At 29.9% G+C, this 22,432-nt stretch overlaps 1 protein-coding gene across 2 annotated transcripts in view; it reads right to left on the bottom strand.

Moving 5' to 3' along the window:
- Window positions 1–22,432, bottom strand: part of LOC145280194 (RNA exonuclease 1 homolog) — a 59,921-nt gene continuing 37,489 nt past the window's right edge. For both annotated transcript variants that reach the window (XM_080131959.1, XM_080131960.1), the window contains exons 2-8: window positions 2,616–2,683; window positions 2,316–2,484; window positions 1,727–1,864; window positions 1,544–1,627; window positions 1,166–1,239; window positions 457–564; window positions 1–171 (exon numbers count right to left, since the gene is read on the bottom strand). In XM_080131959.1, the coding sequence (XP_079988085.1) occupies window positions 52–171; window positions 457–564; window positions 1,166–1,239; window positions 1,544–1,627; window positions 1,727–1,864; window positions 2,316–2,484; window positions 2,616–2,630 (708 nt within the window). In that variant the 5' untranslated portion in view covers window positions 2,631–2,683 and the 3' untranslated portion in view covers window positions 1–51. The remainder of the gene's footprint in view (window positions 172–456; window positions 565–1,165; window positions 1,240–1,543; window positions 1,628–1,726; window positions 1,865–2,315; window positions 2,485–2,615; window positions 2,684–22,432) is intronic.

Genomic DNA, 22,432 nt, shown 5'->3' on the forward strand with positions numbered 1-22,432 from the left:
TTTTCTTTTTAATATAAGTTTTTTTTATTCCGTCAAATTAGCTGAAGGTAATTACCGCGTATTATAATCCAATATTTGATTATCTGGCTGGACGAACGTTTCATAAACAACATCACATTCCGAATTGATGAGCGTTACTTGAGCAACTTCCATGCCAGCTGTAGTATAGATCTGTTAAATAGTGGAGAAGAAAAAGTTATGAATTTCAAGTCTGATACAAAAAACTTGCTGAACTTTTGAGATAGGCAATTATTTCAAATGGGATGACTATACTCCTTTTAATATGATCACAAAGCACAAATAGGTTTGAGGTTTGGTTTATCAATTTACAATGCAGTTTTATGTTATTGAATGCAATTAATTGAATAAAAGTTGCTGATTTACTCAAAGCTAGGTACAAAATTTTGGGGGGAAAGATTGTGTTATGGTGAGACAAGATTTAAAAAAATAACTTACCAGCTCACAATCCAGAGAAAAAACCTGCAGATGCATATGTGACATTGGATAGAAAACTGTGTTTTTGTATCCTGATGTGTCAAATTTATTATTGTGATGAACATGATACTGAAAATAAAGTGGGAATGCAATTACCATTAAGCATAGAAATTTAGCAAATAAGTTAATTTATACTTTATAAAAAAAAAAAACTAAAAGGAATTAGTAAATAATCACAATTAAAATTATAAATTAAAACAATGATAAAATTACAACAACAAATCAATAAAAAATAATTATTTACAACTATACAATATGCATTAAATAAAAATATTGCATTTGTCCAGAATTCCCTCTACATACCCGTGACAGAAAATATTTTATTCTAATAATCACATAAATTCATCAAATAGTATTGTTTTTATAAATCAAATTTTATTAACCGATTAATGGGAATTTGTAGGCATTACAACAAAAATCTCGCAAGTTTGAATTATGTTAAGTTATTTTGTTTGTTTCTTGACTGTTTTTAAAATGGCATCGCGAGATATTTATTCCTTAGCTAGCCATAAAATATAATTTTTTGTTTTAAAATAAATCTACTTACACAATTAGTGATTTTTGGGATATGCTATTCTCTTTCTGACATGGTTATGTAAAACAAATATAGTCCTTTGTATATTTTTTAACATAGGCAAAATTTTGAACAAGAATCAAAATGTTTACTTACTGGAGCAACTGTACATCCTATGGAGTTAACTTTTCCATTGCAACATTTATAATGCTTCTCAAAACTATTTCCACCTGGAAAGAAACAAAGATTTTATGCATTAAAATTAAGGATACATAAATTTCCAACATAAATTGTATAAAAATTAGAATGGTCACCATTAAAAATAAATATCAATTATTCTAACCATGATAAAATTGTTATCTACAATTCATTATGAATAGTATGCATTCAAAATTAATTTGAATGAAATAAATGTAAACAATTATATTTTCAATGAATTTTCTTTAAATACTTTAGATATACACCTGAATGATGTTGGGTAAACACGGCTAGTATTATATGTTGAAAGAGAAAAGTATAAAAACAAAGACTTACATTGTTTTGTGGCCAATTTTGCCCAGTGGAATGAGCAACTATTTTCGAATGTGTTGGAACAGCGAACACAACGTCTTGCATCATCTTGTGAGAAAAAAAAAGGAGAAAGGGGTGTTTATTTTCATATATAAACTAATCACTGAAAATCATAGAAAATTTATAGAAAAATGTTTTCATATTTACTGGCAAAATACTCTTTGTTTGTTCTTTCAGAATGATAGAATTTTGTATTTCCTGTACCATCAGGACGGGGGAAATGGTTTTCTTGTAGCTCTTTTTCGGTTAATACATAAGATTCTAATCTCAGATACAATACATGACCTGCAATAGAAGACAATAAGTTTTGATAAATAATAGTACATTCTTAAAAACTTAATAAGTAAATATTTTGATTCTTGTTCAAAATTCACCCTAGTTTTAATTTTATAAAGAAAATCATCTTATGCAATTAATAAGAATTCATAGGTATTACATAAAATTAGAAGTATATAACAAATAAAAAAAAACTGAAAACAGACCTATTGAGTAAACAATAAAATATGAAATATAACTCCCATAATAATTATATTGGATGACAGCGTTTGTTTTTTGTTAAATATCTTGTTATTGTATAGTCACATTTTTTTTTTTTCAATAAGAAAAGAAAAACTGATTGCGAATGTTTGAGGATTTTCTAGCTATTTACAAACATATTTAAAGCAAGATAGACAAAAATTACCCCCCTCCAAAAAAAAAAAAAAAAAAAAAATACTAATAATGAAGGATAACAAACCGGTCGGTTGACGATTCACTTTCTGCATTATTGGAAATGACGGAAGACTCTTTTCCGGGTGCATTCGGCTAGTTATATTGCGTAATATTTGAATCCTGTTTATAACATTCTCCAAGCTTTCAATATTGAATTTACAATTCATAAGTAGTGCGCTCACCTCCGTAGCAGCCTAATGGGAATGAATAATAAAAAGAGGTAAATATATTAAAATTTTCAAATAAAAGAAATGTTATCAATATATTTCTTAAAAACAAATAAAAAATGACATTTTTAATTCATAAAATTCTCAAAATAGCTTACCATTCTAGATGCCATATATTGCGGAAATCTTGTAATATTTTGCCTACTAGGTCAGAAAAATAAAATTTCTGCAAAGAAAAATAGATTTTGTTAAACAATTTCAGCACTTTTACTCTAATAGCAAGAATTTTTGTTTGTGATATCGTTTCAAGAATAAAACGAAGTGACATAAGCATTAAACATGTAAAAATATAAAATAAACTTTAATCATTTAACAAACGATATCAACCAAAACGTTAGATTCTATTTCTTTTGTTCGAGGGTTTCATGTACACACACACAGTAGTAGGTGTATCAGAATTTTCAGCCAAGTCGCGATAACAAACATTTGTTTGAATAGACACCTATCCATCTATCAGATTATAACAATACGAAAATGTAATTTAAACCCGTAAATTTTATTTCAATAAAACGAGCAAAGACCAAATTTTAATATCATAAAAGCTTTAATAGAGAAATAAACAATTTTATTTATTTTTCCTTGGATTTCTTCTAGTGATGGGACGATGCCAAAATTTTTCCCGATTCCGATTCCATTCAAGATTCCCGATTCCGATTCTTGTAAAATTTATACATATTTAATTAGAGATTTTTTTTGTTTGTTTTTTCGTAAATTTTCAAATTATTACATAAACCCCTGGTTAATGTCCGCGTATATTTTATCTCAAATGTTTGCCTTGTAATTGATTAAAAATTGTAACACAACAAAACATTTATTTTGATTTTAAAACAAAGCTATATTGTACCAGTTCGTATTTACTGTATAACATGCTACTTACATGAATAGTGGAAAATATTCGAAGATTGGTAGGCAAAATAAGAAAACGATGTAAGAACAATATATTTAACAACGCCACTTAGCAAAGCCACATCTCATTGTTACGAACGAATTTTTAAATAATAATATTACTATTATGAAAACCATTTTTAACGTGAGATTGCGTGAGCTTTCTGTGCTTTCTCTCGCAGCTAAATCCCTATTCCAAAATGAAATATTACTTTTATAGATTACGTGTTAGAACATTTTTTTAATTGGCGGAAAGAAAAGCGATCATTTAGAATTTAGAGTGTAAGATCAGTTTCGAATATAAATTTAACGTAAAATGATCATCATTTCTGGCCATCCTAATTCTTTATGGATATTAACTAAAGTGTTTCCCACTAAATTAGGCACCGCCAAAACTGGGGGGGGGGGGGCAGGTCAGTACTTTTTGACGGACCGTCTTTTTAAAAATCTACCAAAAATCAGGTAATTATCCGATCAATACGAAATTTTCAGCGATTATTAGGAGAAGAATGAACTTTATAACAGTGTACTTATTTTTCATAAACGATATTTTTATATATATTTTTTTTTGCTTACAAAACCCCCCCTTGTTTTGAAGTGGGAACAAATATGCTTAAAATAATCATCTGAAACTGAACAAAACATATTGTGTTGTTGTAAGGGACAGAATTATAGATTAAAAAAAAAAAAAAAAAAAAAAAAAAAATTGTTTGCATACCTTATTTTGACGTCTGAATATCAGAAGTTCGATTGTGTTTAATTATCCCGCTTTTGAGTTTTGAAGTGTGAAATTCGGTGAATATGTTAAGTAAAATAATTAATTTAAGTTAAGCAAAACAAAAAAATTTTTTTTAATATTTATACGAAAAAAGCCATTTTAAAATTTTTGATAAATAAATTAACAATTTTTTTTTAGCGAGCCGAATAATGCATGACCATTATTAAACAGGGCATGCTTTGAATAATCGATACAAAAAAAAAAAATTCGATAAATATTGTGCCCTTTGTGTTAAAAATAGCATCATTTTTTTCGATCTCGTTTGAAAACGTTTGCCGCCTTTCGACTACGGTGGACCAAACGCGCTGAAATAATTTTTTTTTATTCTGCTTTAAATTGCCCCCCCCCCATTTTGGGGAGCCTAGCCCCCACACACATACACATTAAAAACCAAACTCATACAAATGGTCACCCATCTGGTACTGGCCAGCCTCAGCTTAATAATACATTGAAATTTTCGTCACTGAAAAATAAGTTTTTTTTTGGCCTGTTTGGTCTTCCATAGTTTTCTTCCCATCAAAAGTAAACAGAGTCGATCTGAACTCTACGACGACGCGAAATATCTGGTTACCTATATGAATAAGTGGAATTATTTGAAATTCAGGTACTTATATTGTAATATTTTTGCATATTCTCTTAGAAAATCATCCTAAATCTTAGACAATAAATAAATAAATTAATTATTTCAAAAACCCTTTTTTTTAAATATTTAAGTACGTTTTTTGTGCAAGACAAAAAATGTCAATTGTTAACTTTTTGGGAAAATTTAACATTTAAAATTGAATTAAAAATAGTAGAAAAAGTTTTACATTATTCTGTTTTCTATATGATAAAATTCAGGGTTTTATCTTTCTGGAAAAAAAAAAGTTACTCAGAAATAATGGATTTTAATAAATGTAATTTAGTTTTAAAAAACAACAACAACTTGATTTTGCGGCCATTTTTGGCAGTGCCTACACTAAATTAAGTTCGGTTTGCAACGTTGTAAAACCATGTGTAATCGCTTAAAAAGTAGACACCCTATCCCCAATAAGCGCACATAATTTAAAATTGGTAACACACTACAGCTCATGTTACGTTATATTTATTTGTGAAACTGACCGTCTATTTTAAATTCCTAATCGTTTTATATTAGTGTTGTGTCGATTAATCGGAATCGGGAATCGGATAAATCGGTAATTTTGGGGGTATCGGAATCGGTATTGGAATCGGAAAAATTTGTGCCTAATTTCCGATTCCCAAATCGATTCTTTTAATATTTTTAAAAAGTTCATTTTAAATTGTTTGTACCGATTATAAATATTTCTTTCTTTTAAACTATTAGTAAAACTAAAGATCTAAACTTATTTTATATGCGTAAAATAAACAAAACAAAAATTGAAACTTTGCGAAAATTCGCTAGGTAACCTTTAGAAGAATGCAGTTTATTTTCAAAGTAGCGAAAGAATTGTCTAAAATTAAAGAAATATTTTGCCCAGAAAAATAATATCAAACATTATTGCTAATTAAATGAAAAGTAGAATATAAAAGTGTTGGGTTTTGTCAGTATGTTTGCTGCTCCCTCACTCGGCAATCGGTATTGACAAATATAACAAGCCGTGCATGCATGGTCCCCCTCTATGTGAGGAGGGGGGATCGAATAAAGTGATAAAAAAAAGTGATACATAACTGATAAAAAAACAATTTTGAGTGAAAAAAAAATTTTCAAAAGTTTTCAGAAAAATGACTAAGTTCAACTTTTGCTCCACACCCAATATTAGCCCTAAAACCTCCAGGGCTTGTGACTGATTTTTCCCAGGGTCAGTGATACTTCCATCAGGTGTATATCAGGTATGCCCATGGTTTTGCCAAGTTTCAGAAAAATCTAATGAATGGATGAAAAGTTATTCTGAAAAATATGTCAATTTTGTCTATTTAGAGTCATTTTGAGGTATTTTTTTTACCTCTTTTGCCCCCATGGGGGAGCTGATTACTTGTAAAAATGGACAAACGGCTATGTTTCAGGCCTTAAGACATGTAAATTTGAGTTCAGCACCATAAAAAAACACTAAATAGAGATACATAATCACATTTTAGACAAATATGAAAAAAAGAGCCTAAAAAAGGGGTAGTTTTTAGCCCTAAAAGTTCCCGGGGGGCGTAAACCAGAGTTTTGCCAGGGTCAGCAATACTGAATTTACATTTGCAACAATTGCTTTCACATTTTGGACAAGTTTCAGTAAAATCTAATGGACGGGAAAAAAGTTATGGGGCCAAAAGTGTCATTTTTGCCATTTTGGGCATTTTTGACCCCTTTTCAGCCCCTGGGGGAGCAACGAGAGTTTTCTTTAAAAAAAACTCGATGTTGTGCACATCTACGTATTGGAGTACAACTTGTGGCAAAATTTCAGAAAAAAGTAATGGACGGTTATCCGGGAATCGAACGGACGAACGCCACTGAAAACTATAGTCCCTCTCCGATAAATCGGGGGGACCAACAAGGAATGGGCAAAATTGTGAAAAGGCTTGGCCTTTGATTTAATTTTAAATATGCTTCCAGTGTGATTTTCTTTGATTCTGCCAGTATTGTTTATGTTTATACTTAAGGATTGCTACGGCGGCGCCAATGCCGTCTGAAGCCGAGGCCTCCGTGAGATATATCACGGAGGCCTCGCTGAAGCCCGCCAATCTCACTCAAAAGTTGAGTTGAAAGTATTATGGGGTAATTAACACCTTCGATGCCGTTGGTTTCGACAACAATACTTTTTCACACCCACTTGCCAAATTTCTCAAGGAGTTTAATATGAAAAGATTTCAAACGAATAGAGTTTTATTTTATTTTCCTGGAGCCACATTGTCTGACACCGTTGCATTTTTCTCGGTTTTCGGAAAAGTTAAAAATATACATGAATATCTCACAATGAATTTATCAAAGTCTGGATAAAATAGATAAAGAGAAAACATTTAGAAATTTTTCAGATTGAAAAAGAAATTATATTTACATTTAAAAGTCCCCTCTCATTGAAATTCTACTTTTGGACGATATTTGTAAACCCACTAAAAACCAAATTATTTTTAGATCTAGGATGAAGCTCTAAACTGTCTTCACGTATTAAAAAAGGGTGCTTGTGCAGTTTACACTATGTTAAAAAACGAAAAAAAAAAAAAAAATATATATATATATATACTCGGGTTTTTTTTATATTCAAAAGTAATGGACTAATGAATTCAACGAGGTTGTTAGATAGTGCTCAATAAAAAGAGCTGATAATACTTGTTTATTGTTATATAAACATGCTCACATCCCGCTGCTACAAACAGCCACTTGTTTCAATCAAACAACAGATATCATCAGGCAGCGACTTGACTATTCAAAAGTTCAATGAATAATGGATTTTTATTTTAGGTAGGAACTCTTTAGAAGTTGGAGTTAAAAAACTTAAAACACAGGACTTTAATTAAATAAAAAAGTAAAAAGGGAGAGGCAATTTAAATAAAGTTAAAAGATTACAATGGGGAGAGAGTGATTGAGAAGAAAAAAGGAATAGAGACAGAAATAGAGAAAGAAAATATAGAGAAAACAAAATAGAGAGAAAAAGAAGAGAGAAAATATATACATATATATATATACACATACACATACACACATATACATATATATATACATATATATATATATATATACATACACACATATATACATACTCTATTCCTATATATATATATATACATACATATATATATACATACTTCATTTCTCCCCCCCCCCCTCCACATCATATATATATATATATATATATATATATATGATATGGAGAAGAAAAGAAAAAAGAAACAAAGGGTTATAATAAAGAGAATAAGAACTAGAAGGAAAAGGAAAGAATAATGAGATCTAGTTAAATAGAGAAAGAGAGAAAGTAAGAATTTGACAGTATATAGAAAAAGAAAAAGAAAAAGAAAAAATCTGCGTGTCAACCAATTTATGAACAATTATACAATTCAGTAATGAAGCATATTATTACAAATACAAACAGAAGATACAATCCAAGCGTCAGAAATGAACGTGTCAAAAAAGGCAGTGAATGTATTCTGCTAGCATATTTATCCTCTTACATACGTCCACGAGTAAAATCAACGCAATTCAAACATACGTCTACCATTAATTAGGCCCTTTATGCTAAATGATATAAGTTTAAAAGTTTTCGCGTTTTTATTAGATAAATATATGAATAAAAGAAAAAAATAATGATAAAACAATATTAAAATTATTATTAATAACAATAAACATAATAGTAATGATAATAATAATAATAATAATAATAATAATAATAATAATAATAAAAAACAGAATAAAATTAATATTTATTATCTTTTTAATATAACATATTTAGCCATAAGAGGGGATTAAATAAATTAAATAGGTCCAATAATTATAAATAAAAAACTACTAATATTTATGTATATAAAAAGAATATAATACAAATATATATATATAGATAGATATATAACCACACACACACATATATATACCCAAATATACACACACATGCACACACATATATATATATACATATATATATATATATATACATATACATGCACATAAGTAAAGGTGTAACTATACTATTAAGTTGGAAGTTTAAGCTATTTAAGTATAGATATAAAGTCATATTAAATCACAAAATAATACATTCAATACCAGATTACTAATAACACAGATACAAGTACACTTACCTATAAATATATTCAGGCAAAAGAAGTAATTAAATCAACGAAATACTCAAAAATAGCGACGCACAGGTAGATAGTACCCTAATTAAAAATAATAAGATACATATGTATATACTCACAGAGAACCAACCGACATACTAATAAGCATATATATATATATATATATATATATATATATATATAATCTTATGTATACACATACATACAAAAAATACACAAATATATGCACACAATCATATACTAATACACAACAACGCACACACACATATATACTCACACATAAATATGTATAATTTACATAAATTATATATATAGAAATACATAAGAATACAAATAATTTGGCAAGGGTACAGATAGATGCATACACACATAGAAACATACAAATGGATTGAATAAACATGGGAGGGTATACCAAATAATATAGAAATATATAGATCTAAGTACACACGGTCATAAAATAAATACATAGACACATACATATACACATAGACACACATGTATATAAGATAGGATAAGTAAAGAATGAAATCAGGAGAGGAGAAAGTATATTAATAGAATATTAATAAATTATAGAAATCAGTGACAATTTTTAATTTATTTAAATTTTATATCTAAACTAAATTACTTAAAAGATGGGTTTTATAATGTTTGCAATTAATTGAATTTTCGTGCTTCTTATTTAATAATTTATCTCTTTCTCTAAAAGTAAGTATAAATAATTTCTCATAAAGACATAGGTAGCAAGGCGAGTTTAAAGATGAACAGGTTTTCGCTTTCTTTAAAATTTTCCAATTTACTATTGGGGAGTAACCTTGCTCTACTAGTTCATTGTAATATTTAGACAAGGAAGTTCTATTTTTGTACTCATTATTTTCAAAAGAGCACTTGTGACCGGTAAATCTTTCTTTAAAATTGTTATTTGTCATTCCTATGTAATATTTTTTTTCATTCGGATTTTCCTTAGTAGAAATAGTTGCTTGGTACACTACAGAAGTAATTTGACAATTTCCTTTAAGAGGGCATTTTGATTTAATTCTACAGTTACAACTTTCGGTAGCAATGGGTGTGCTATTTTTGTTTAATATTTTGTTATTATGTTTTTTAATTATTTTTTCAAGGTTTTCATTACAACTATAACTAAGTTTTATTGTATTTTTATTGAAAATTTTATGTAGTATGTTATTAATAGGGAAGTGCTTTTTAATTAAGTTTAAGAATTTCATTCCTAGATTTGTTTTAAGTTTCAGATTAAAAGGGGGATTGTACCATAGGATTTTTCTCTTACGGTTTCTATTTGTATTTGTGTTTGGGTGTGTTGGTTCTATGAACTCAATTTGGGTGTTTTTGTATCCACTATCCTTAAGGGCCCTGTTATAGAAATATTTATGTTTATTAAATGTTTCAAGATTGGAAGAATTGTCACTGATTCTTTTACTAATGGATTTGGGGATATGCCTAATGATAGATTTTGGGTGATTTGATAGGGGGTGTACATAAATTGGGTTTGAGTTTTCCTTCCTATATGGTTGGTAGATGCCTTTCCTTAAATCAAAGTTCACATCCAAAAAATTTACAGTTTTAACATCTGATATAATATCCACTTTTAATTTAATTCTACGGAATTCATTTAAGATAATCTTTTTGGTTCTTTCACATTTAGGGCCGTTGGATTCCTTGATGATCATCAGTCCATCATCACGATACAAGCCTATATCCATGACATTGATGTCTTTGGTTAAGTTGTATAGTATGAATAGACCTACTAAGTCTGTCATTTCAGCCGAATCCAAAGACCCCATGGAAATGTCAAACAGGTCATTTTGATCTTTTTTCAACCACTGATCATTTCCACTAATTAATGTAGTATTTCTACATGTCCGTATAATTTCAATTTCAGTGTCTTTTATATCAGACAGGAGTTTAGCAAACTCCATCACCTCTTCGAATAGTTCCTTAGATATGGAGGGATAGTAATTCACAATATCGAATTGTAAGAAAGTACAATTCTTTTTATTATGTATATTGGAAAACCATTTAATGGTATCCGCTGTGTTAATCCATAGATTTAGCTTATATGTTGATTTAATTTGATAGTTAACTCTTTCTAGTATATTTTTACTTAATTTACCTATTTCGGGTTTCGTAGGATTAATTAACCTAGTTGTAGGTTTATTTTCAAAATTTATCTTATGGTCTTTAAGCAAAATATATGACTGTTTTTTTTGTAAAATTCCCACTCTATTACTAATTTTAAGTTTGTCAGTTATTTCTTTACTATCCTTGTCAATTTTTTTGCAAATATGGACCTTATTAGAGGCTTGTCTTTCCATGGGAAAAAGAATCATTTTCAAAAACAGTTGGATTTTACCATTAAGAAAATCAACACCTCGGATTACCTTTACGTTAAAGCAGATAAGACGCAAAATTTCTACAAACTAACTACACATGAATATAACAAGCTTATTAAAGAAAATATTACAAAAAATTACAAAAAATCAAATATAGATATTTGCAAAAAAATTGACAAGGATAGTAAAGAAATAACTGACAAACTTAAAATTAGTAATAGAGTGGGAATTTTACAAAAAAAACAGTCATATATTTTGCTTAAAGACCATAAGATAAATTTTGAAAATAAACCTACAACTAGGTTAATTAATCCTACGAAACCCGAAATAGGTAAATTAAGTAAAAATATACTAGAAAGAGTTAACTATCAAATTAAATCAACATATAAGCTAAATCTATGGATTAACACAGCGGATACCATTAAATGGTTTTCCAATATACATAATAAAAAGAATTGTACTTTCTTACAATTCGATATTGTGAATTACTATCCCTCCATATCTAAGGAACTATTCGAAGAGGTGATGGAGTTTGCTAAACTCCTGTCTGATATAAAAGACACTGAAATTGAAATTATACGGACATGTAGAAATACTACATTAATTAGTGGAAATGATCAGTGGTTGAAAAAAGATCAAAATGACCTGTTTGACATTTCCATGGGGTCTTTGGATTCGGCTGAAATGACAGACTTAGTAGGTCTATTCATACTATACAACTTAACCAAAGACATCAATGTCATGGATATAGGCTTGTATCGTGATGATGGACTGATGATCATCAAGGAATCCAACGGCCCTAAATGTGAAAGAACCAAAAAGATTATCTTAAATGAATTCCGTAGAATTAAATTAAAAGTGGATATTATATCAGATGTTAAAACTGTAAATTTTTTGGATGTGAACTTTGATTTAAGGAAAGGCATCTACCAACCATATAGGAAGGAAAACTCAAACCCAATTTATGTACACCCCCTATCAAATCACCCAAAATCTATCATTAGGCATATCCCCAAATCCATTAGTAAAAGAATCAGTGACAATTCTTCCAATCTTGAAACATTTAATAAACATAAATATTTCTATAACAGGGCCCTTAAGGATAGTGGATACAAAAACACCCAAATTGAGTTCATAGAACCAACACACCCAAACACAAATACAAATAGAAACCGTAAGAGAAAAATCCTATGGTACAATCCCCCTTTTAATCTGAAACTTAAAACAAATCTAGGAATGAAATTCTTAAACTTAATTAAAAAGCACTTCCCTATTAATAACATACTACATAAAATTTTCAATAAAAATACAATAAAACTTAGTTATAGTTGTAATGAAAACCTTGAAAAAATAATTAAAAAACATAATAACAAAATATTAAACAAAAATAGCACACCCATTGCTACCGAAAGTTGTAACTGTAGAATTAAATCAAAATGCCCTCTTAAAGGAAATTGTCAAATTACTTCTGTAGTGTACCAAGCAACTATTTCTACTAAGGAAAATCCGAATGAAAAAAAATATTACATAGGAATGACAAATAACAATTTTAAAGAAAGATTTACCGGTCACAAGTGCTCTTTTGAAAATAATGAGTACAAAAATAGAACTTCCTTGTCTAAATATTACAATGAACTAGTAGAGCAAGGTTACTCCCCAATAGTAAATTGGAAAATTTTAAAGAAAGCGAAAACCTGTTCATCTTTAAACTCGCCTTGCTACCTATGTCTTTATGAGAAATTATTTATACTTACTTTTAGAGAAAGAGATAAATTATTAAATAAGAAGCACGAAAATTCAATTAATTGCAAACATTATAAAACCCATCTTTTAAGTAATTTAGTTTAGATATAAAATTTAAATAAATTAAAAATTGTCACTGATTTCTATAATTTATTAATATTCTATTAATATACTTTCTCCTCTCCTGATTTCATTCTTTACTTATCCTATCTTATATACATGTGTGTCTATGTGTATATGTATGTGTCTATGTATTTATTTTATGACCGTGTGTACTTAGATCTATATATTTCTATATTATTTGGTATACCCTCCCATGTTTATTCAATCCATTTGTATGTTTCTATGTGTGTATGCATCTATCTGTACCCTTGCCAAATTATTTGTATTCTTATGTATTTCTATATATATAATTTATGTAAATTATACATATTTATGTGTGAGTATATATGTGTGTGTGCGTTGTTGTGTATTAGTATATGATTGTGTGCATATATTTGTGTATTTTTTGTATGTATGTGTATACATAAGATTATATATATATATATATATATATGCTTATTAGTATGTCGGTTGGTTCTCTGTGAGTATATACATATGTATCTTATTATTTTTAATTAGGGTACTATCTACCTGTGCGTCGCTATTTTTGAGTATTTCGTTGATTTAATTACTTCTTTTGCCTGAATATATTTATAGGTAAGTGTACTTGTATCTGTGTTATTAGTAATCTGGTATTGAATGTATTATTTTGTGATTTAATATGACTTTATATCTATACTTAAATAGCTTAAACTTCCAACTTAATAGTATAGTTACACCTTTACTTATGTGCATGTATATGTATATATATATATATATATGTATATATATATATGTGTGTGCATGTGTGTGTATATTTGGGTATATATATGTGTGTGTGTGGTTATATATCTATCTATATATATATATTTGTATTATATTCTTTTTATATACATAAATATTAGTAGTTTTTTATTTATAATTATTGGACCTATTTAATTTATTTAATCCCCTCTTATGGCTAAATATGTTATATTAAAAAGATAATAAATATTAATTTTATTCTGTTTTTTTTATTATTATTATTATTATTATTATTATTATTATTATCATTACTATTATGTTTATTGTTATTAATAATAATTTTAATATTGTTTTATCATTATTTTTTTCTTTTATTCATATATTTATCTAATAAAAACGCGAAAACTTTAAACTTATATCATTTAGCATAAAGGGCCTAATTAATGGTAGACGTATGTTTGAATTGCGTTGATTTTACTCGTGGACGTATGTAAGAGGATAAATATGCTAGCAGAATACATTCACTGCCTTTTTTGACACGTTCATTTCTGACGCTTGGATTGTATCTTCTGTTTGTATTTGTAATAATATGCTTCATTACTGAATTGTATAATTGTTCATAAATTGGTTGACACGCAGATTTTTTCTTTTTCTTTTTCTTTTTCTATATACTGTCAAATTCTTACTTTCTCTCTTTCTCTATTTAACTAGATCTCATTATTCTTTCCTTTTCCTTCTAGTTCTTATTCTCTTTATTATAACCCTTTGTTTCTTTTTTCTTTTCTTCTCCATATCATATATATATATATATATATATATATATATGATGTGGAGGGGGGGGGGAGGGGAGAAATGAAGTATGTATATATATATGTATGTATATATATATATATAGGAATAGAGTATGTATATATGTGTGTATGTATATATATATATATATATATATGTATATATATATGTATATGTGTGTATGTGTGTGTGTATGTGTATATATATATATGTATATATTTTCTCTCTTCTTTTTCTCTCTATTTTGTTTTCTCTATATTTTCTTTCTCTATTTCTGTCTCTATTCCTTTTTTCTTCTCAATCACTCTCTCCCCATTGTAATCTTTTAACTTTATTTAAATTGCCTCTCCCTTTTTACTTTTTTATTTAATTAAAGTCCTGTGTTTTAAGTTTTTTAACTCCAACTTCTAAAGAGTTCCTACCTAAAATAAAAATCCATTATTCATTGAACTTTTGAATAGTCAAGTCGCTGCCTGATGATATCTGTTGTTTGATTGAAACAAGTGGCTGTTTGTAGCAGCGGGATGTGAGCATGTTTATATAACAATAAACAAGTAATATATATATATATATATATATATATATATATATATATATATATATATTCTACGTACTCGTTATGGAATGAAGTTCTCATAAAAAAAATCACGTAATTTCATCAAATAGTTTTTATTTTATGCCGTAAAAACGATTTGGGAAATTCGGAATCTTCCTAAAAAAACTGCGATAATTAGTCAAGGGAGCGTAAAACAAAAACTATTTAATGAAATTACGTGATTTTGTTATGAGAACTTCATTCTATAACGAGTACGTAGATCTATAGAGTTTAGTTTTACTAATAGTTTAAAAGAAATAAATATTTATAATCGGTACAAGCAATTGAAAATTAACTTTTGAAAAATATTCAAAGAATCGATTTTGGAATCGGAAATTATACACAAATTTTTCCGATTCCGATGCCGATTCCGATTCCCCGAAAATTACCGATTTAACCGATTCCCGATTCCGATTCATCGGCACAACACTAATTTCTTCACTTAACATTTCACGGAATGTCGAACAAATAACACTAGTTGAATCTTACGATATTTATTTAACTGGCAAAACATCACTTACCTGTTCCACATGACTAAGATATGCTTTCTTTTAATCTTCCTGTATGAGAATTTATTCATATTTATGTATTATAATCCATGTATTTTTTAAATGGAAGGATTTTTCAACCACTCACGGTAAATCGTGTCTTTAAAGAAAGTTTAAAGAAACCGGATGTTAAGATTCTCGCTTTGTTATCTACGGAAGCCTATAAGTGTAAAAAAACACTAATTCAGAAACGTTAGTAATCTCGATATGGGATTATATTCCTCCAAATTTTCCACTTTTAAAGGTTTTCGGGGGCGCTGAAAACGGAAATAACCATTTATATATACGGCAAACGAAACTAGTAGTTTCCAAGATAAGAAATTTTACAAATGGTCACAAAGTGGGGGGTCACTTTTCTATAATAATGTGACGTCAAATGGGCACCCACTTTATGGCCACATTGCGAGTGGGCAATGAACATAATTTGGCCGTAATTTTAAAGGAATTTTCGAGGGTGGAGTAATTCTTCATATTGACCCTATATGAATAAAGGGTGGAATTCTTCATATTTACCCTATATGATTAAACAAACATTTAATGTAATAACAAACCAAAACACGTCTTCTTTATAATATAAGTTTTTTATTCCGTTTTGTATAAAATAAACGAATGTTTATGTATATATCAAAAATATAAACAAAACTTTAGGATTGACATTTCCTATTTTCAAATGTAAGATTTTAATCAAATAATTTTTTATAAATTCTTCAAAGATGTGAGAAATTAAGCAGAAAGGCAAAGAAATTCCATTTGAATTTATTGAAATAAAAAAGAAATTGAGTTTATTTTAAATTCAGGGGAAAAAAATTAAGATAAGTTTGCAAATGTCTTTAAAACAAGAAAATAAATAAAAATTTTCCAGCGTACATTTTGAAATCAGAATAAAAGTTTAAATAATTTTATTTAAACAAGAAAATAAGAAAATATAAATTCTCTTTAGACAGATTTAAATTCCAGAATAAAGTTTTTCAATATTTTTTTTTACAAGAAAATAAATTTTTCCAGCAGACATTTTGAATTCAGAATAAAAGGTTTGGATTAAATTTTTTTTAAACAATAAAATAAGAAAATCTAAATTTCCTTGGACAGATTTATAAAACATGATAGAAAGTTTGCAATAATTTTTTTGAACAAGAAAAACAAATACATTTTTCCAGCAGACATGTTGAATTTGGAATAAAAGGTTTTAAATAATTTGTTGTGAACCAACAAAAGAAAATCTTTATTTTCTTGGATAGATTTAAAATCCACGAGAAAATGTTTACAGTATTTTTTTTTTTTTTTTTTTTAACAAAAAATTAATGTAAAATTTCATGTACTAATTTTACATTCGGGATGAAAGTATAATTTTAAAACAAGAAAATAAGCACAATTAACATTAACAGTTATATATTAGAATTAAACAATGGAAAAAGCAATTACTTTAAATTTTACTAAGACTAAGATTTTTCCTACAACTAAAACTAAATTTATTTTGTAACAAAAAATGGCAAGGATGTAAAAAAAAAAAAAAATTAGATAAAAATTAATTCGTTATTTGCATAGTCTGCGACAAATTTGTATTTAGTTAATACCACCTCTTCAATTACTTCATCTTCTTTATCATATTCTACTGTATACTTGTTATTTTCAAAACTAATTACTAGACCGTTGAATTGTTTATCTACATTATAATCTTCCCAGATATGTAAAATACTCCTACCTATGATACTGCCTAACAAAATATCCCTAATTTCTACATGATCTGGGAACTTCTCTATCAATAGGTTATTTGGAAGAGATGGATGATTTCTTTCTAGTTTTTTAAATTCTACTTCTAATTGTTTTCTATGTTTATCTGAAATTCTTTTCTTAACAGTTTTATTTAATGTTTTTTTTATATTGCGTATTTACTTTATGGTCTTCTGTGCTCTGTTTAATTGCTAAACTTATTAATTTATCCTGAAATTCTACATCTATTTTTTTCGCCATGGAAGACATCTAAAACCTTATTTCTATTTGCTTTGATGAGATTGCTTATTGTAAAAGTATCTAAAGTAGATGACGACTGTTTCCTACCACTATACTCACAAAAGACACTTTCTGCTTCTATAGTGTGTAACCTAGCTGAGGTCAGAGCATCTGTTCTTAATTTATCTACCCTAGCAAAACTAACTGTATACTGCCTTTGGATGACACCGATGATAGCTTCTAAAGACTTTTTTATCATCAACGTAAACAAGTCACAATATTGGGAAGGAGGATGCCTCATCAGTTTACTTAAATCCTCATCAAAGTCAATTGGATTCCCCAAAAAATCAAGTTCTTTCTAACACTTTTATGGGATCTTGAACTAAAATCTTTGACTGATCAACTACACCTTCCACTATCCGGATCCCATCTGTGACTGTATACTGATCTTTCAAAGATGTGTAAAAAGAAAGAAGCTTACCTATAACATCTAAAACCTGTAACTCTAAATATGCTACTTCATTCCCAAAGGCAGCTTCTAAATCTTTGCACAATTGTTTAGTATTCCTAAAACGGCTTAAAAATGATAAAAATTCTTCTGTGTAAAGTAAACACAAGCTAAATGAAAAATTATATGGATTCTATTACCTCTATATCTAGGAACTACCTTAGTTGAAAATTTATCTCCTAAGAAATCCTTAAACTCTTTAATTAAACCTAAAGTATTATTATATCTAAGAGAAGACATTTTCATAATTATCTGATGCCCTATACAATTCTTGCCACTAAGGACTAACTCACTAACACTAGCATCCTCAAAATGCTTCAATTGCAGACATACCTCCTTTGTAATTGCAAAGGATTATGTTGCAATTGAGCTCTATTAATTGCTTTTCCCATTGTAATTCCAATATTTCTACAGTACGGTGATTGACAGCTGCTCTGTCTGTCAAACACGAGCCAATTTTTTCAATTTTATTTTTTATGCTAATTGCAGGTTCACCAAAAATTTTAGAGTGTACCTGAGCCAATTTACTAATGCAGTCATTGATGTGATTTGCATAGTCCTTTGCATAATCACCAGGTACACTAGCGGTGTCAGAATCTTTGGGAAAATCGTCATTGCAAATTTGACACCCCTAAGACAAAACTGCGAATAAAATATAAAAAACTCGTAATTTCTGTTTTTAAAGTGTGTTTATTTTCTTTATGGAATATACTTCCAAAATAAACTATTAAAGTCGTTTCAAACAAAAATATTATTTCTTGTTAAAAAACCATGTTGACAAAATATCCGCTTGCGGTGATTGAATACACGGACATTTTGTCTACACAGTCTTTTAAAAAATAAAAAATATTTTTATTATGTTTTAAACAACTTTAATAGTTTATTTTGGAAGTATATTCCATAAAGAAAATAAACTCACTTTAAAAACAGAAATTACGAGTTTTTTATATTTTATGCGCAGTTTTTGTTGGGGGTGTAAAAAATTCCACCAAAATTCTGACACTGCTACAGGTACACTCTGGACGGCTATGACATGGGTTGACTCAGGCGTTATCAACATAACATTATTAATATGTTCGCCATCCTTGGTGGTGGCGTCAAAAATCAAAGTACACGCATCAGAATTAAGGATTTTATCCAGTCATATAATCTGCAATAAAACCTAACTCTGCTGGCATCTTAAACACTGTAGCTGCTGAAAAAATTTTACATTTTTCATTTAAAAATTTACATAGAGAATTTACCAAATGTGGCAAATTCTTTGTTGCCACATTATGCATCTTGCATATATAAAACAGAATTCTGGAAAAAATAGTTTTGTTTTTTGTAGCATTTTTTAAAAATCTGTCTGTATTGAAGTACTTTTAAGGGTGCTCGTGGTGGTGGTGGTAGAGGGACTACTGGTGGTGGTGGTAGAGGGACTACTGGTGGTGGTGGAGAAAAAGGACTCTGGGTGGAACAGTTTATGCACAGGTTTTTTGCATAAACTAATGAACTGCAGACTTAGACAAGAAAAATCTCTTGTAATTGTCCATTTTTTTGCAAACATTGGCGACATGATTAAGTGTAATTACAGGAAAACCATTTTCTACATTTATGCTAGTTGCCCACTCTGATATCTTCCTCAGTGGAAGATGTTGAATTACTACCCTATAAAATATGTGGCCATTCAAAATGTAACAATGTTATCGTTTCGTTTCGTTACAATCCTAGTTTTGTAACAACGTTATCATTTTGTTTCATGACAATCCTTGTTTTGTAACAACCACGCATGCGCACTGGAAATAAAGTCCTCCATGTTTTATATTTAAAACTAACAACACGCGTCTTTTCGTTTCTCTCTATTAACCAACCACACAACACGAGCTAACACAGCATGACATGGTGACAGCGGCAAGATAAAGGGAAAAATAAAATAAAACAAAGTAAGACATTATATTTTTTTTTTCTCTTTTCTTTTCGAACCAAAACTTCGTAAAACACACACACACACGCTCGTTGAAGCTCGCAACAACACTACTACTACTATGGCTAATATATCGATATCAGTTCCCATTCTCGACTGGGACTCGCCTAACATTGCAGAGTCATTCAAGATATTCCAACAACGTTTGGAACTTTATTTCACAGCGAAGGGAACTAAAGAATAGAAAGTGCCTATCATTCTACTTGCAACTGGCGAGGAAGGAATTCGTAGATACAACAGTTGGTCTATGTCAAACGGAGACGGAGAGACGGCAACAAAATTTTCAACGCATTTTTGGAGCAGCTGGAACCGGCAACCAACCACCGTATATGTAGGCTCGAACTCAGTAGATACCAACAAAAACCTACGGAGACGACCGACATATTTCTAAACAGGTGTCGCTTACAGGCGAAGAAATGCGATTTCACAGCCCATGAAATGAACGAACGTTTAGTAGAAATACTGATAGCCAACACGCCCATACCGGACTTACAAAAAGAACTGTTGAACAAGCCGAAGGGCTACACAATAGAAGAGGCTGTGAAATTAGCACACACATGAGGCTTCAGCCGTGTATATAAACAAAATACACCAACTACATGGCCCGTTACAGATAGACACCATAAATCGCGGTGGTCGCGAACGCCAGGAAGGCAACAGAAATACCAGCAACTTGTGTAAAAATTGTGGACGGGACCACCGTTTTGGCAAGGAGCATTGCCCTGCCAAGAACGACATATGCAGCTCCTGCGGGAAAATGGGCCATTGGGCCAAATTGTGCTTCTCAGCGAGACTCAGACCCAGGACTGGTGCTACCAGATCAGGCTGTCTATTGGCTTCCTGAGACGAAATGCACCTACATTGATTTGTTTTTGTTTTCTATTCTCTCTTGTAAAACCTAATTATGTTCTACGAAAAACAAAAACAACAACCCTCCTTCCCTCCTTCCCTCCTCCCCTCCTTTCTTTTTCCTTCCCTACTTCCCGGTTGACTGTCGGTGGGGCATTAGAATATGCCGACTGCCCCCCTGCAGAGGGTATAAGTCCCTCAATGGGGCCACCTGTTGACCGTGGGTGGCATCCCGTAAGGCTTACGAACGGAATCCTGGTGGTTGAGTAGATCATGTCCAGGATATTTTAAGGACATGAGATGCAACACACCTCTTTGGCCCTTACTTAAGCTAAGACGGGCAGTTGGATAGGCCCGATCCAATCAATCGGTTGGTCACGCCTAGCCCTAAATCAGACAGACATAACAAGAAAATATGCTTGCACTTCCCACACTATACAATAAACTGATTTAGTAAGCGGTGGCTGGAGGGCCAATCAACTTGCTGAATAATGGACTAAACACGACTGAAAAACTGAAATTCTTACTGAAAACGAGGCCTTCAGAAAGAAATTGAAGAACCACAGGTGCTTGAATCCACCAGCAAGAGTATACTTTTCCTGTATCCCTGTTGGGTTGGGGCGAATGGGTATCTCCCCCAACACTTCCCATATAGGACTCCGAGGTGGGTGGGGAGCATGAAAAATGAAACAAACCAAATATATTAATGGAATCCAGAAAGCCTCAAAAAAGAAACCACACCGAAGTATCTGATGCCAGTAGTTCTGACACTGAAACAGAGCTTCATCAAAAAAACCAGAATGTTCCCCGCTTCATAGTTATAGAAGCAACTGAAGGGGAACCAATAACCAAAATATCCCCATTCAAAATTGAAAAGATTCTATCTAGCATCAAACCTAAAATGGTTAAAAAACAAAATAATGGTACATTACTTCTCGAAGTAGAAAACCAAAAATATGCTGTTGAAATTTCCAAATGGAAACGTTTTAACAATCAAAATGTTAAAATTTACCCTCACAAATCTCTGAACATTAGCAAAGACGTAATCAGGAGTACTGAATTATCACTGTGCCCCTTGGAAGAAATTCAGACTAACCTACAAAAACAAAACGTCACTGACGTTAAAAGAGTCCAAATTAATAAACTTGGCAAAATAATAAAAACAAATACTTACATTTTAACATTCAATACTCACCAAATTCCAAACAAAATTAAAATAGGGTATGAAATGGTAAACGTTGAACACTACATACCAAACCCACTCAGGTGTTACAATTGCCAGAGATACGGACACCATCGAGACCGGTGTACCCGCCCTCCAATATGTATAAGGTGCGGAGATAATGAACCTCATACAGATTGTAAAAAAGAGCCAAAATGCATCAATTGTCAAAAAGGCCATAGCGCCAATTCAAAAGAAT

This window comes from Euprymna scolopes, chromosome 7 (genome assembly GCF_053919585.1).
Source record: "Euprymna scolopes isolate OS-2025 chromosome 7, ASM5391958v1, whole genome shotgun sequence".
Taxonomy (NCBI): domain Eukaryota; kingdom Metazoa; phylum Mollusca; class Cephalopoda; order Sepiida; family Sepiolidae; genus Euprymna; species Euprymna scolopes.